The following is a 15,911-nucleotide window of genomic DNA, read 5'->3' on the forward strand; positions in this document are numbered from 1 at the left end:
TATATCGCTTATGTTCCCCATGATAAAAACTATTATAACACTATAGGGTTTCTCTCTGCACTATGTTTTAATAAGATATTCAAAGCCATCTAGATTTTGATGAGATATCTAAAGCCATTTAGCTTTGAAATTAAATGTTGTAATATCCTTCCTGCGGTGTAAGCGCATTGCCGGCGCTGTATACACTCTCCAGCGGGGGTGAAATGACTTAATTATACAAGAGAGACATCTTGTGGCGAACCCTTAATCTTGTGACGGACCCTTAATCTTGTGGCGAGCCCTTAATCTTGTGGTGGACCTTAAGATTAATCTTGTGGCGAGCCCTTAATCTTGTGGTGGACCTTAAGATTAATCTTGTGGCGAACCCTTAATCTTGTGGTGAACCCTTAATCTTGTGGCGGACCCTTAATCTTGTGGCGGACCCTTAATCTTGTGGCGAACCCTTAATCTCAGGCGCGCCATCTGTTGCGAGCGCGAGTAAAGGTTCTCGTCAAACCTCCATGAATAATATTATTTACTGAATGCTAGGTCATTAGCAAGAAATAACGAATTATTGTAGAAAATATTTGTTTGATTTATGCTCAACTGACTTTTAGATTGTGTAGGTGCATGTACATTTATTTTTTGCCAGGTTAACGCTCAGGATTACGATTAAATTATGCAATATGGAAATCACAGGCTTTTAACTGGGAATAGCATCCTCCAAAAATTTAAATAACGTATTAGGTAAATGAATCTTAACTCACTCTCGTCCTGGGTAGTTGCCATCGATATGATTAAGCAGTAAGGTTGGAATAACTCTCATTATTTATGTTCAATATTTCCATGATCAATATATCAGTTAATGTTCAATGTTTTGTCGAGATTTCTTTCACAAAAATTTAATCCTTTACACTGCAGCCCAGAGAGTCCTTCATTAAGTTTTCCTGTGAGAAGTCATGGGACGATCGCCTTAATATTTTTTTTAAAATTATTTTTCTCCATTAGTTTTCTTAACTAGCGCATAAATAAATTATTGACTATTTAATACCCCTATACAAAACAAAATCTAAATTCAACACACTCATCGTTGAAATCACTTCCGTCTGCCATTAGGTTTTTCTTCTTACCTTCTATAACACTGGAAACCTGAACATAATTTCCACTTCATATTTATATGAACGTGTAATCGGTTGTGTGCCCTACTATACACATGTGAATTCTAATTGTGTAAGATTTGCTTCTGATGGGTTTATATGTTCTTAGCCACAGTTTTGTTAGAAGTTATTGTAAAAATAATGAAATATAATTTTTCTCATTTGGTTATGAAGGTTCTGTAGTAGGCCATGCGATAGAGTGTCTGGATATCCTTGACTTGGTTTCGTTCATGGGATTTAAACAAAACAAAGCAGCTTAAGCATCAGGTTGAAAATAATAGCTTATTGAAAACCCAGCTCCACGTCCATTTAATTTCTTTTATCATGTGGAAATGTTTTTTTTTGTGACCACGTGCAATACCATTTTCACCTCACTTTAAAACTTCTTTATAACTGCGGCACCAGACTTCACGATAATTTTCTAATCAGAAAATTATGGAATTATATAACTACTTTTATGACTTCATATCTTTACTTTTTCAAAACAGTCGCTGTTATCTACAACCACACCGAAGCTGCCTCTATTATATAAATACCATTACAAATGTTTTGGGTTAATAACCTATCGTCTATTAGGCACTTGGCTAAACGTGTATTCAAGCCACTACTTGTGCATTGGCCTCTACACGTGAATATAGGCCGCTATATACATGCAACTAGACAAGTTTTGATTATGAGGCGGCCATTTGGTTTTTTAGCGGTTTTTCTCATTTATGGAAAAAATGCCCTATTGTGCTCATCATGTCCGTCCGTCTGTCTGTCCATCCGTCCGTCCGTGACTTCACGTTTTCGTCGACGAGAAAATGCGCACTCTGTCACTTATTGCAGTGAGTACTGAGTTATATTTTTTTAACAGTTTATCAAGGACCGGGAGCGGGCCACTGGCCGATCAGACCCCGTCGCTGGGGTCCGGTAAGACCCTAACGCTGCTGCCTGGTCCCGCCTCCTCGCAGGTCGCCTGCTTCGCCAGGAACACGCTGGGACACAGCCAAGTGCCGTGTCTGTACTCACTCACTGTCGTCGGTGAGTAATGAATAAAACATCGTTTCATTCGCTCATAGGGAATAAAACTTTATTTGCTTAATTTTTCATTGTCTATTCACTGATTTCTATCTGTGATAAATATGTATAACGTCCACTCATTCACTTATTAGGAATAGAACACCAGCTATTAAATTTTTCAACATCTACTGACTCACTGTCGTCGGCGAGTATAGGGGACAGAACTTCTACTCCTTCATTCATGGGGAATAGAACTCCATCTATTCAATTAGTCATCATCTATCCACTCACTGTTGTCGCTGAGTGGTAAAAGAAGAAGCAGCTTTTTTGCCTCTCGTACCAGTGAGCTGTCGTAGGAGAGGAACTATATTCCTGAACAGCACTTTTGTGAGTAATCGGTGAAATTTGTGTCGTATTTTGTATTCAGTTAGCATTCAGTTAGGAATTTAGCATCGAGCACACAGCATGAAATGGAATTTTGTTCTGCATACAATTTGTGTGTGTAAATTCTCCTATTTTCGCCGTTTATACATCAAGAATATTGCATAAATTTCACTTATTTATCTATATAAGAAACTGCTGAGCGCTAATCTAAGTCTGATTTCATAGGTTTAATATTAAGAGAATGATGATAATACTAGCCCTCATAAACTTATCATAATATTCGCGATTTTTAAGGGACCAAAGAGTTATTAATATGAAAGTGGTTTTTAAGGATCCTGTTTTTCACATATATTTCGAATGACCAATTTTGTCCCAAATGTGATTTGGGAAGAGCAAGATTTATAACAAAGTCTAATTTCTGAGTTAAAAAGTTTTAACCAAAACATTCATATTAATGATATAAATTCTATATTAATTCATTACAAGTTATTCTTCTCAACTGTTTGCAAGTTTCACATTAGGATTTGAACACCTAGTACTCGAAAAATTTCTAAAATTAAGATTTGCGCAAATAATTGTAAAATTTTGTTGAAAATCTTTAAACACAAAATTAATTTTCAGAATAACAACAATTTTAAAACCCCATCACCGCGAGTGAAACATTTGGCAGACTCCTGTATTTCCTGTACTATTTAGTGCTTTTCAGCGCAACTTTTATCTAAGGCAGGAATAATTGAATACGCGTTCATCAGGTTTCTTTTATTTCTTCATAATCCCAGATGACACGGTTTCTGGAAAGAAACCAGTACAAATACAAAAATTCATACTAAAACAAACAAAAGGTCATTGAATATATAAACTATATTCGCAAATATTAAACATTACAGTAAATAACCAAGGCTTTCTAAACGGCAAAGAAATATTCAAACAAGAGAACTAAGCTCACCAAAATTCGTTCCTGAATAAAGTTTGGTCTGTACTGCGCAGCCGACAGGTGACTAATGAGCGAAAATGCAGCAAGACCACGGAATTAAACTACTATTCTAAAGCAAATGTTGCGTTCACAACAGATAGAAACGAATAGCACAAAATAACGAAGAATTAATGCTCCAGTTGACATCCCTCGATCCGTATCCTTAGATCCCCCTCCGCCACCAAAGGACTGCCTGGTGCAAGTGAAAAGTCCTACCAGGCTGGAAATATCCTGCAATCAGGTCCTGTGGGGCAGCTCATCCACACCGGATTACAACTCCAGCTCCCTCAGCCATCCTCCTGAAAACCAACTGACGTTTGCTCATGCCGCCAAAGATCTCCAACTGAACGATGCCAAGAGCAATAAATCTGATGCAAGAAACTCCATCGAAATCGGCACGAGTGCCAAGCCGAGACAAGACGTGGTCCAGCCGGGCCAAGACGTCTGGTTCGGCCCTGTTCTGCACCGGTTCGGCTCGGTTCTGCACCAGTTCGGCCCGGTTCTGTACTGGTTCGGTTCGGTTCGGCGCTGGTTCGGCCGACAAGACGTGGCCAAGCCAAGCCAAGTCGTGACCAAGCCGAGCCAAGACGTGGCCAAGCCGAGCCAAGACGTGGTCCAGCCGGGACAAGACGTGTCTTCGGCGCCATCGCCGGGACAACTCGGCTTCGTCAGGTCATCTGAAGTCAGACCAGTTACGAAGCTGGAGGTGAGACATTGTACTCCGATTATTACGAGTTTATTTCGCTAGCACATTTCTGGACACGGTATTGCCGGGTCCACGAGCTTATTAATATAGGAAACGGGAGAAGAATTTCATGAATAAATTGTTTAATTAGTTAGGCAGGAAAGTCTGCCTATAATGAATTAATTCCTGCTATATTTTGTGCTATGAATACCTAATAAATTACTACGTTTCTGCAAGCTGATACTGAAGCACACATCATCGATGGTTGAATTTTTAATTTATCTAAGTCAACGCATTCTAAAAATCGATACTATTGAACCTAGCTGAATGAATATATCGGATAAAGAATTACTTAGTATCGATATAAATTAATAATTCGGCACTCGATACTCACTTCATTTAAAGGAAATCATAAATGTATTAAATTGGGGTAAATTTTCATTTTAATGATTGCTGAGAAAATCTATGGTTACGTCCAGGTGTGGAACGCAATGGGGGACTTGCTAGTTAACATTTCATCAAAAACTCCCGAGTTCTCCGTGAGAGGTCTGCCCCCGGCCTCGAACTTGACCCTCAGACTGTACACTTCATCCGAAGAAATTTCATCGACTCCCGTGGTGCTGCAAGCCACGACTTTGGCGCTGCCGTCTTCACGGTCAAGAGGTAAATAGATAATAAATAACGGCCATGTATATCATCTAAGGTACGTCCAAGACAAGACTATGAAGCTGCCGTCTTCACGGTCAAGAGGTAAATATAATATAATAACGGCCATATATATTATCTAGGGTGCATCCTGTACAGGACTATAACGCTGTCATCTACACGGTTAAGAGGTAAATATATAATAAATAACGGCCATATATATCATCTAAAGTACGTCCAAGACAGGACTATAAAGCTGCCGTCTGCACGGTCAAGAGGTAAACAGATAATAAATAACGGCCATGTATATCACCTAAGGTACGTCCTGTACAGGACTTTGACGCTGCCGTCTGCACGGTCAAGAAGTAAATAGATAATAAATAACGGCCATGTATGTATATCACCTGAGGAATGTCCAAGCCAAGACTTTGACGCTGCCGTCTTCACAGTCAAAAGGTAAATAGATAACGACCATGTATAATAGTGCAAGGTCTGTCAAATAATGAGTGATCGAGCGGCGAAGAAAATATCATATTCATTGTGATATTCATTGTTTTATTTATTGTGATATTCATTGTGATATTCATTATGATGAAGGCACATACATTGTGTTCTAGCACTCAAGCATTAGATTTTATGTACTTAGTCTTTATTTTAGAACAAAAGGCTGGCTGTTAAAACGTATCAGTAATTCATTTTGTGGCTTAACTTTGTGAACGAAATTTGAAAAAAACTCACTTCCATTTTTTCAATATAACAAGTTTTTCGATATTTTATGAGATTAGTTCTGGTTTTTATGAGCGTAAATTGCATATGAATTTTTCAATGAAAAATACACACGGACCAGCTCTAGGACGAGTCATATTTGTTCAAAGGCTACCCGATATACCAGCACCGAGTGTTATCGACATGCAATGCACCGAGTGCATTTCAGAAGCCTTTCGCAGGTCATGCATTTTGGACATGCCACGTGTCGTCTTTGCGGCGTTATAGACGCATGGTGGATAGATGGCTCAAACTATTGCTAATTGCGTCTTTGAGTAATAAGCTCTGCCAAAACTCTCCTCTGGTAGCAAATTTTTCTAGGGTTCCTGTTTTAGCGCATTTTCTCATTTATAGAAAAAATGCCCTACTGTGCTCGTCATGTCCGTCTGTCCGTCCGTCAGTCTGTCCGTGACGACATGTTTTCGTCGACGAGAAAATGCGCTCTCTGTCACTCATTGCAGTGAGTACTGAGTTATATATTTTTTATTTTAAAGTTTTTTCTTGCCTGTTTATACTCGTGCGTGCTGCAAAAAAGTTATAATGAAGGGTAATTCTTCACGTCGTTGTTAAGGTTAAATAAAAAATCGCATAACATAAATAAAACCACGGCCCATTGAGTGAACAATTTTATGACATTATCATCGTGAAGACTTTCTACTTCTGATAATAAAATGTTATTGATATACATATTCTGATATTCATATATATTAACATATAATATATATATATGTATATATATATTAATATAGATTTTGATAACTTTTGCTCATGATAAATTTATAGATTAAAACATTTGAGGTTTGAACAACATTTATTGCGAGATTTCGTGTCCTTTTGCATGAGTGTTCAAATTAAAGTCAAGTTAATTAGATGCGATCCCTCAACTTAACTCCATCATCGAAATATAAATGCACCTTAATTGGCTATTTTAAATTCAGTTATATTTTTATGAATAATAGAGGAATCTAGAACGTTCAAGCCCTGTTTTCAATTTATATGGATTCCACTAAAAAATCTAAAACTTCAATTCGATGTCCACGTTGTCATGGCAATATCCATACACGATGGATACGGTGGATATGCGATAGAATAATAACCCTCTATACTTATTTTCAATATTTTGGTTCTGGGCCAACAATGTGATATTTCGAAATTGGAAATATTTTTTTAACACGTTAGAAGCAGCACGACCCAGTGGCGGGTTGCAGGATCTTTTTTCTTAATAAATTCCGAAATTTATTTCTTTTAATTGCATTGACCGGAAAAATATGATTCTTCTCTAAAATTAAAAAAACGAAAAAATGAAGATTTAATTTTTCTACTGGGACTGTACAAATTTACTTGTAAATATTGAATAAGAGGCATTTTTTTTGTCCGCGGACTTGGCCGTTTTTAGGCCATCTGGCAACCGTGGTGGGTCGTGCTGCTGCTGCACTTAACGAGTTAAATTGTAGTTTCACCTGCTAGACCTTTTTTTCCTTCACTGGCATTCCTAATCGTTTCTATTCCTAATCTCCATTCCTAATCTTTCTCAACTTCTTTACTCGATCACATCTTCGCTTGATCTCTTCTTCGCTCGATCACTTCTTCGCTCGATCACTTCTTCGCTCGAACACTTTCATCAGAGCAAAAATAATGCGATCGGAAATGCTCTGTTCTTAAATCACGTTATGAAGAGCCAAAAATCCAAGTTCATATCGGCACCAAAAACAAAATAATTCACTATTTCTCTTTAAAACTTTTCCTTCATGTCTTAAAATGAACACACGTTGGCAGGATCATTTGGATGCATACCCGCAGAGCAAACGTGGATTGAATTTATGACAAAAAAAAAATTATTTTTAAGTAGGTACGGAGGTTTCGCCAGAGATATGATTATAATTATTGATGAAGCTATTTAATAGTGAATAGAATTGTGAATAATAATAATATAATAGAATGGTGAATATTAAAATCACTTGTTTGCTTGAATCGCAAGTTAACCAGGAATTTAAAAGCAAAGAAAATACCACAAAAATTCACCATATCTTTATAAGAATATCTTTCCCTACTTTGGACCCGCATCTGAGACTGTGTCAAAGGAATTAAAAGTTTTATTTGCCAAATATCTTCCGGATGTAAATCTTCATGTGTTGCTGGTTAACAATTTTAGAATCGGCTCTTTTTTCAGGTATAAGGATATAATAATAATAATAATAATAATAATAATAATAATAATAATATAATATTAATGACAATAATAATAATAATAATAATTCGATAATTCTATGCGCCAGGCAGCGCTGTCGGCCAGCGTAGTGCAAAGCTCACGACAACGTGTCGTCGGCTTCTGACTTTGCTTCTATTATCTATTAAATTTTTTACTCATTAGAAATTGTTTAAATGGAATTCGAGCATTCAAATTATTGATATACAGCAAATAAAAGTATTTTATGATAAAATACCGTTTAATTATTTCAAAGTCGAATTGGATACGACTTCGCTAACGGAAATTGAACTTCCGCTGCGTTCTTTTGAGCGACAAATTATCCTGCAAAGTAAAATGGAAAGATGAACCAAATGGAATCTTTCTTTCTAAAATATTCCTTTAAAAAATATTAGCTCCTATAAAATTCGCCCGTCTGATGTGCTACAATAAAAAATATATATATGAGCCTACGGAAGCACATGTGCGAGGTCAACATAGTTAAACATTCTCAGGCATAACTCTGTTATCATGGGATATTTGTCCAACGTTAGGCTGCCGTTGTTTGTATTCATTTTAAAAATTCAACTACGGAATATTAGAATTTTTCTATATGATTAAGGAGATTTGAAAACGAAGCTTGTTAGACAAATATTTAACTTTCGGTGTGTAAAATGGAAGTCACTGATAATAAAATTATATTTATTTATTTCGCAATAATTCATCTATCTCTTTATTAACATTTATATACGTTTTAATAATTGTTACTTTGATCTGCTGTGATATTTGAGACTACACATTCTAAGCCTATATTTGCCTGGTGACCGACAATGCAAATGATTATTCACACAATACAGTCATTCATCCCTTCCACTATTCAGGCATTCAAGCTGACGATGTGTAAGATGAATAATTTTTCAGTTCATTCTGAATTGACACTATAAATTCATCGTCGCTACTATAAAGTATAGACAAACAATAGCAGATTGATAACAAATTTTTGCTATTCTATAAATTATTTAAGAATTTCCTATTATACAAAAAATTATTAATGAAAATTTTTAAATATCTGTGTAACATGCCGGATCCCGTATAAAATATTGACAAACGATATCATATCGATTACAAACTCGTATTATATTATGTGATTATAAATTTACTTGTACTATATTAAAGATTATTTATAAAACTTCCATTGAATGACAACATCCCAATAAAAAATGCGATTTCAAATGGTTGCCTGAATACGCTGAAGGCAACATAAGCCTCGCTGAAGGCAACATAAGCCTCGCTGAAGGCAACATAAGCCTCGCTGAANTGGGGACAATCGGTTTGGGGACAATCGGTTTGGGGACAATCGGTTTGGGGACAATCGGTTTGGGGACAATCGGTTTGGGGACAATCGGTTTGGGGACAATCGGTTTGGGGACAATCGGTTTGGGGACAATCGGTTTGGGGACAATCGGTTTGGGGACAATCGGTTTGGGGACAATCGGTTTGGGGACAATCGGTTTGGGGACAATCGGTTTGGGGACAATCGGTTTGGGGACAATCGGTTTGGGGACAATCGGTTTGGGGACAATCGGTTTGGGGACAATCGGTTTGGGGACAATCGGTTTGGGGACAATCGGTTTGGGGACAATCGGTTTGGGAACAATCGGTTTGGGGACAATCGGTTTGGGAACAATCGGTTTGGGAACAATCGGTTTGGGGACAATTGGTTTGGGGACAATCGGTTTGGGGACAATCGGTTTGGGGACAATCGGTTTGGGGACAATCGTTTCGGGAACAAACGATTTGAGAACAAATGGTTTATGGACAAACGGACTAAAGAGATTATGGATTTCACGGAGTTAGTCTGGTCCCGAAACGAGAACTACTTAAAGGAATGTAGGCCGGATTCATAAGAAAGAAGTCGGACATAATCTCTGAGTCTATAAGTTATCGATGCTATCATTTGCTACCATATTTCATCATAATATCATGCCTTCATAAGCTCTCATATGCCATCAAAATATCAATGCCATAATATCACTAGACAGTGCTGAGTTAGCGAGTGTTGATAGACTGTGTGAAGGTGAGTAGCATCAGAGATCACAATGGCATGAATGAAAGGAAACTAATGAGTTAAAAGCAGCGCTGAATTTTTTTTTATTATAAATTAAATTTGTATTTTTCCCTTCTTTGATCGCAAATTTTCTAAATTTCGCTTGCTAAGAGAGTTAATGAGCAATAAATAAATTATAATTGTGTCTCGCATTTAATAAAGATATACACCAGTAATATCACTTAATTGTGCTGCCGAATCTTCTCTTCTCGATCGTGTCAGTTGCAAAAGTTCTAATGGCTACTTTCATATATTTTTCTAAATTTATACGGACATTTTTAAAAAATATATTAATATATAAATTCAATAACGATAATAATAAAAACCCCCATTCACTCATTCATTTGTACCTCCTTTCTATTATATGCTTATCGGTTTTTTTTACGACGAGCTCTGCATTTGCCGCCTGTCAGACGAACCAACTGAGGTGACGGAAAATTCAGACCATTAAATCAACAAAGAAATTTTTATATGTTTGAAACAGGTACACATAAATTAAAACATATGAAATATGTGATCTCATTTTTAGCGCTTTTCTCATTGATGAAAAAATGCGCTATTGTGCTCGCCGTCTCCGTCCGTCCGTCTGTCTGACTGTCCCTCTGTCTCTCTGTCCCTCTGTCTGTCTGTCTGTCCGTGACTTCACGTTTTCGTTGACGAGAAAATGCGCTCTCTCTCACCCACTGCAGAGAGTACCGAGTTATATTTTTAATTTAATATTCACGACATTTGCGGTGCGTCCAGGGGAACCCACGGACGCTGAGGTGGTGGTAGAGACGCCCGTGGTGTCGCCCACCTCGTCGCCCCTGACGTGGCTGGCGGCCGCCGCGGCGGGCGCTGTGTTGCTCTCATTAATTCTGCTCGTCGTGGCGGTGGTGCTGCTCCTCGTCAGACGAAGCAGGAGGAGGACGAGGAAGAGACGAGACAGTCGTGCTGAGCAGCATGGCAGCACGGATGGTAACGACGAAGCAGTCACCACGGCAGTGGAGGCGTCGGAGGAGTCTGGTAGCAGGGAGACTGGTGAGAAAACTTGGAGAAAATAATAAACTGTTTTCTTTCATGTTTTAAATGAAATATTACTGAAAATAATTTTTTTAAAATTTACTAAATTTTTGAATGAAATGTATTGCGTTTATATGTACAATAAATGTCCGTAATAAATGAGCAATAAATTTTCAAGGAAAGTTGTGCAACAAGTGAACCAAAAATTCTCAACTAACATTTTAATGGGTGCAGCGAGGATTGACAAAAATCTAACACTCTGATTTGCATTTCATAATGTTCTGAAACATATAAGCTTTATGCTTTTGAAAATACTGCATACTTTAAATATTTTCCTTCAATTCAATGATTTTCAATTAGAATTTGACATTGTTTTATTGCAAAATTCGGGACTGATGTGGCCAGCTTCAAGCCTCGACAGCTCCTCGTTAGTCCACAACAGTTCGGTTCAACATAAGCGCTTTTGGACCAATTAAAAATATGCTATCACTCAATAAAATGAATGTATCATAAAGTCCGAAAATCGACACTCTCTAACCCATAGCACTAGCGGACGTGGCGCTTATCCGCCCGTTTGCTAGACTAAACTGCATCACTATGACCCACAAAAGGCGACAAGTCTCATTTTAGACAATGTCGCACTTAGTTAGAGCAGTGAATAGCATAGAAATTCGTGGAAAATTTCCCTGGAATATTCGTGTTCACAGATATAACGTCACAACCAATGGCTAAATATTAACACTCGAAAAACGGAGTACATTGAAAGGCGTGCAATAAACTAAGGCTCATCCAAGCCGTTTATTTAAGCCAAAGCACCATATGTTCGTCAATATACTAACCTCGTTTGGTATTAAGAGCTTTCATCAAGTAATTGTAGCTATGGAATTGCTAGAGTCAACGGCGAATATATGAAGAAACAAAAATCCTCCATCCGCCCAGGAATTGCATCCAAAAATCCTCTCAAAAAGCAAGAATTTCGCCGTGCATGACGAACCACTTTTCGCGACCGACGTATTTAATTGGTACTTTTGATGAACGATCTATGCAAAATGAATGACATTGTCAAATTATTGGCATCAGAGTTTATAAGATATCACAAAATTACAGAATTGGTTTATACCAGAGCCGGTATGAATCTCAACCATGATTCTTTCAAGATTTACAAAACGGGATTCACGACACTCTAAAGTTTAAACCCTACTTTTTAGCAATCCCTATATAAAAAAATATAACTCAGTACTCACTGCAGTGAGTGAAAGAGAGCGCATTTTCTCGTCGAAAACGTGGTTACGGACGGGCGGACAGACAGACGGACGGACATGACGAGCACAATAGCGCCTTTTTTCCATAAATGAGAAAATGCGCTAAAAACATATGACATTGTTTGATGATAAAATAATAAATTAACTTTAACTTGTTATTTTTTATTAAATAAACATAAAACTTATATCGGCGACCCGCAATCGAAAAGTTGACGCACTCCTCCAGGACAGGTGCGGTGCTGTGATATAGCATGCAAGTTCCCAGAAGCGGTCATCGGAAACTTAGATGTTGCCATCGAGATGCGATCTAAAACACGAAGTCTTGTAGAAGAAATATCCGACTGCTACATCAAGAAAACAAAGATTGAATATTTACACAACCATGCATGAACGTAACAATAGATTATCAGAATCAGAAAACAAGCATAAATTTATTTTGTTAACATATTTTTCGTTTGAAAATATGTTTTCAAGCGATGTTTTAGAATAGATTTTAGTGTTGATTATTTACACAATATTTGTTGTTGGTTGTCGCAGTTACACTGGAGGAGAGCGAATTTTGGATCCGACCTGCAGGCCTACGGAAACAGCCGACCTCTCATGGATCACCTAAGGTAAAATATTCACAATTAAATTATTTAATTCAAAATATAATAGTTAACAATATATATCAATTGGATGCTATGCTAATAAGAGGAAGTTGGAGCGATCGATCAATATTGAGGAAACGAACTCAATACCATGCAAACAATAGTTAAATATCAACGAATAGATCGCAATTGATTCCATATTTGTACAAAATTATTACAAATATGTCAACCCTTGAATTTCATATGTTCCATTAAAATAAATTTACAGCAATTGAAAAATCGTTGAAGAAGTCGAAGTATACAAATTTTCTTGTACGACTCAAGTAGATGAGTAGATATTCGGTGAATAGATGAGTCTAAAAGTAATAAGATTGGATGGACACATTTTTTATTAAAATCGCTGGCTTCTTAGTAGCTTCGATTTAAGCGCTTACGAAATTGAGCGGCTATGTAACTCGGGAATTCAGTCAAAGAACATCATTTAAATATTGACATTAGGTAATCTGGAATTTACGAATCACAAATTTTAGTCTCTTAAATCTTAGTGTAGCTTCCAAATACTAACATACATGCAATATAGAAATAATATTTCAATTGATATTGAATACAAAATTTCCTTTTCCCGAAATTTGAAGCATAAAATTCGGCTATCTTCAGCCTGGAAGCCTAAAATTTTTAGAAATTAAAATTAATGATTCATCATATGATATTGGACGCCGTTATGTTCATGCGGCGGTGTCTTTGCAAAACGAATTATTAAGAAATCTATTTCGCTTTAAAGTCTTTCCTTTAATTGCATGAAAGTTCTCTATTTTTTGAGTTACAGGAAGAAAAATCACTATCTACATTTATGAATAACATATATAATTTCAATATACCACACCTACAAAATACAGAAATTTATTAAATTATTAGAAAATATTCAAATTGTTGGTCCAGCAAATAACTCAAAAAAGCAAACTGTTTCACTGTTTCATCATTCCAGTTCTCAAGAAGCCCTGCTTATACTTCATCCAGTTCACCGCTCCAGAAATTTTCTGTTCCATACCAGAGTTGCAGCGCTACTGTTCTTCATACTGCGAACACCGCCAGTGGAGTTCACGCCTCGCCTCACGTGTTACCAATGAGTGTTCACAACATTATGGGTGGTGTTCACACCCTGGTCCCGGTTATTCCATCACCACACAACACCATGAGTGGTGTTCACACTCAACTCCTGTTCACACCATCACCACAAAGTGATAACAGTGCAGCTTATTCCAAAGCAGGTAGTCTAGTGATGCCAAGCGTCTGTCACGGAAATTCTAATGATTTCCAGCCAACCGCCCTAAATCCATTTTCCATGCAAAATAATGTACGGTCTTTTTCTGGCAACAATTTTTCAATATCCAGTGGAACCTCCACCATGACGAGTAATGTTCAGAACCTGTCCAGTTATATATATTCGACAAATAGCAATGCTTTTTCGATGCCCATTTCTGTACATTCAACCCCTAGCAATGTTTTTTCGATACCCAGTACTCAACAATCAAACCTTAGCAGTGAAATATGGACAGCCAGTGGTAAACATTCAACCCCTAGCAATGTTTTCTCGATGCCCAATACTGTACATTCAACCCCTAGCAATGTTTTCTCGATGCCCAATACTGTACATTCAAACCCTAACAATGTTTTCTCGATGCCCAATACTGTACATTCAACCCCTAGCAGTTTTCTACCCACGTCTACCACTGTTCGCTGCACGCCCAGCGATGTTCACAATGTTCCCATTTGTACACATGCACCGTGCACAGCCTCGGTCCCCAGCCAGCCCGCGATCCCTAATCTCATGAGTGGGACTGCTTCTCAAGAAGATGATCTACTCCCTAACCGATAATAGTCTAAGTTTAGTATGACACTTAAATGTAGATTTATCTATAAGATTTAAATACAAGTCTATACTAGAAGACATTAACTTTCTGTTAAAGTTAAAGGAGAAGAGAGAATGTATGTATGTTCTAATTAAGTTCCACGTGATATCTGTTCCTTTGTTATGCAAATTCAAGAAAATTTATTGGCTAAAAATTACGTGAAATTTGAGTTATTGACTGCAGGTAATCGAGAAATGCTAATTTTATGAGATTTAATATTATTTTATATTATCTCTGACATCGAATTCTAAAAACTTTTATTAACGGTATTGAATGTTTTATGAGTAAAAAACCTTTGAAAGCTCATCGAACGAATCTATTCGCTATTTTCAAACTGAAATAGAATTTTTTTAAACGATCCTACAATTCATTTGTTTTCAATTATACTGATGCGTGAATGAGTGAAAGTCGGCCACTTTACGATTATGTTTAATTTCGATAATGTGAGAATATTTGGTTAAAATGGGCCATTTGAAAATAACACTATATCGAAGAAGAGAGGAAATGAATATGATTTATTGTTTAACGAGAAAATTCCTTCGTAAGTTACGAACAATCGCTTTTGAATGATCTGTGGAACAATAAAAATAAATGTTAACCCAACGCAGAAATACGCGAAACTTCACTTATTATTTTCAATGGTTATGAGTTAGTTAATACTATGTCTTACGTAGTAGAGGCAAAACAATGAAATGATTTGGTTTACTATAAAGCATTACCAGTGCGTAAAACAATTAAATCTTTCAGCATTTCAATAATTCTATACCTGCCATTTCAAGTTTCAAGAAATATCGGTTCATTTTTAAATGGAAACATTTACTATTTTAAAGTCAAAAAATGCTTTAATGACAAAATGTTTCATCTCAAGTTTAACTTTATGATGTTTGTTTTCACAGATCCAGTTATTTAATCGGTGTGTACATGGCTTAAATGTTCGCCAATAAACAACTGGGGAATGTCAATCCTATAACATTTTTACTTTAATAAAAGAGAATATCAATTGTTCGCGTCCTGTTAATCACCCATTTTAGAGGTAAGGATCATTAATTAATAACAAGCCTATATAATTAACTTTTTACTGCGTGATTGATTCAGAATACAGGATGAATAAAAGAAAGGGATGAATATGAACAAATAAAAATCAATGACTGAGATAGAATTACAAGTGAATGAGTGGAACAGATGGAATATAATAATTTGTGATGACAAGCCTACGCCTTGCTGCAACCCGTTTAATTCGCAGTTTCATTTAATTTTATTAATTT

The 15,911-nt window shown here is 36.8% G+C and overlaps 1 protein-coding gene across 1 annotated transcript; it reads left to right on the plus strand.

The window, feature by feature from the left end:
• The first annotated feature begins 4,083 nt into the window (after positions 1-4,083).
• LOC108669742 (mucin-12) lies at positions 4,084-15,649 on the plus strand. Its single transcript, XM_018157147.2, has 5 exons — positions 4,084-4,201; positions 4,660-4,843; positions 10,627-10,902; positions 12,684-12,760; positions 13,722-15,649. Exons 2-5 carry the CDS (start codon positions 4,672-4,674, stop codon positions 14,610-14,612), a joined length of 1,416 nt encoding a protein of 471 aa, XP_018012636.1. The 5' UTR covers positions 4,084-4,201; positions 4,660-4,671; the 3' UTR covers positions 14,613-15,649.
• Positions 15,650-15,911: the final 262 nt, after the last annotated feature.

Source organism: Hyalella azteca, unplaced genomic scaffold, assembly GCF_000764305.2.
Source record: "Hyalella azteca isolate HAZT.00-mixed unplaced genomic scaffold, Hazt_2.0.2 contig17689, whole genome shotgun sequence".
In the NCBI taxonomy this organism is placed as follows: Eukaryota; Metazoa; Arthropoda; class Malacostraca; order Amphipoda; family Hyalellidae; genus Hyalella; species Hyalella azteca.

Coding starts and splice junctions, on each gene's coding strand:
- LOC108669742 (XM_018157147.2), top strand. CDS start 4,672: ATGGGGGACTTGCTAGTTAACATTTCATCAAAAACTCCCGAGTTCTCC. Junction 4,844..10,626: donor GCCGTCTTCACGGTCAAGAG/GTAAATAGATAA, acceptor CGGTGCGTCCAG/GGGAACCCACGGACGCTGAG. Junction 10,903..12,683: donor GTCTGGTAGCAGGGAGACTG/GTGAGAAAACTT, acceptor TGGTTGTCGCAG/TTACACTGGAGGAGAGCGAA.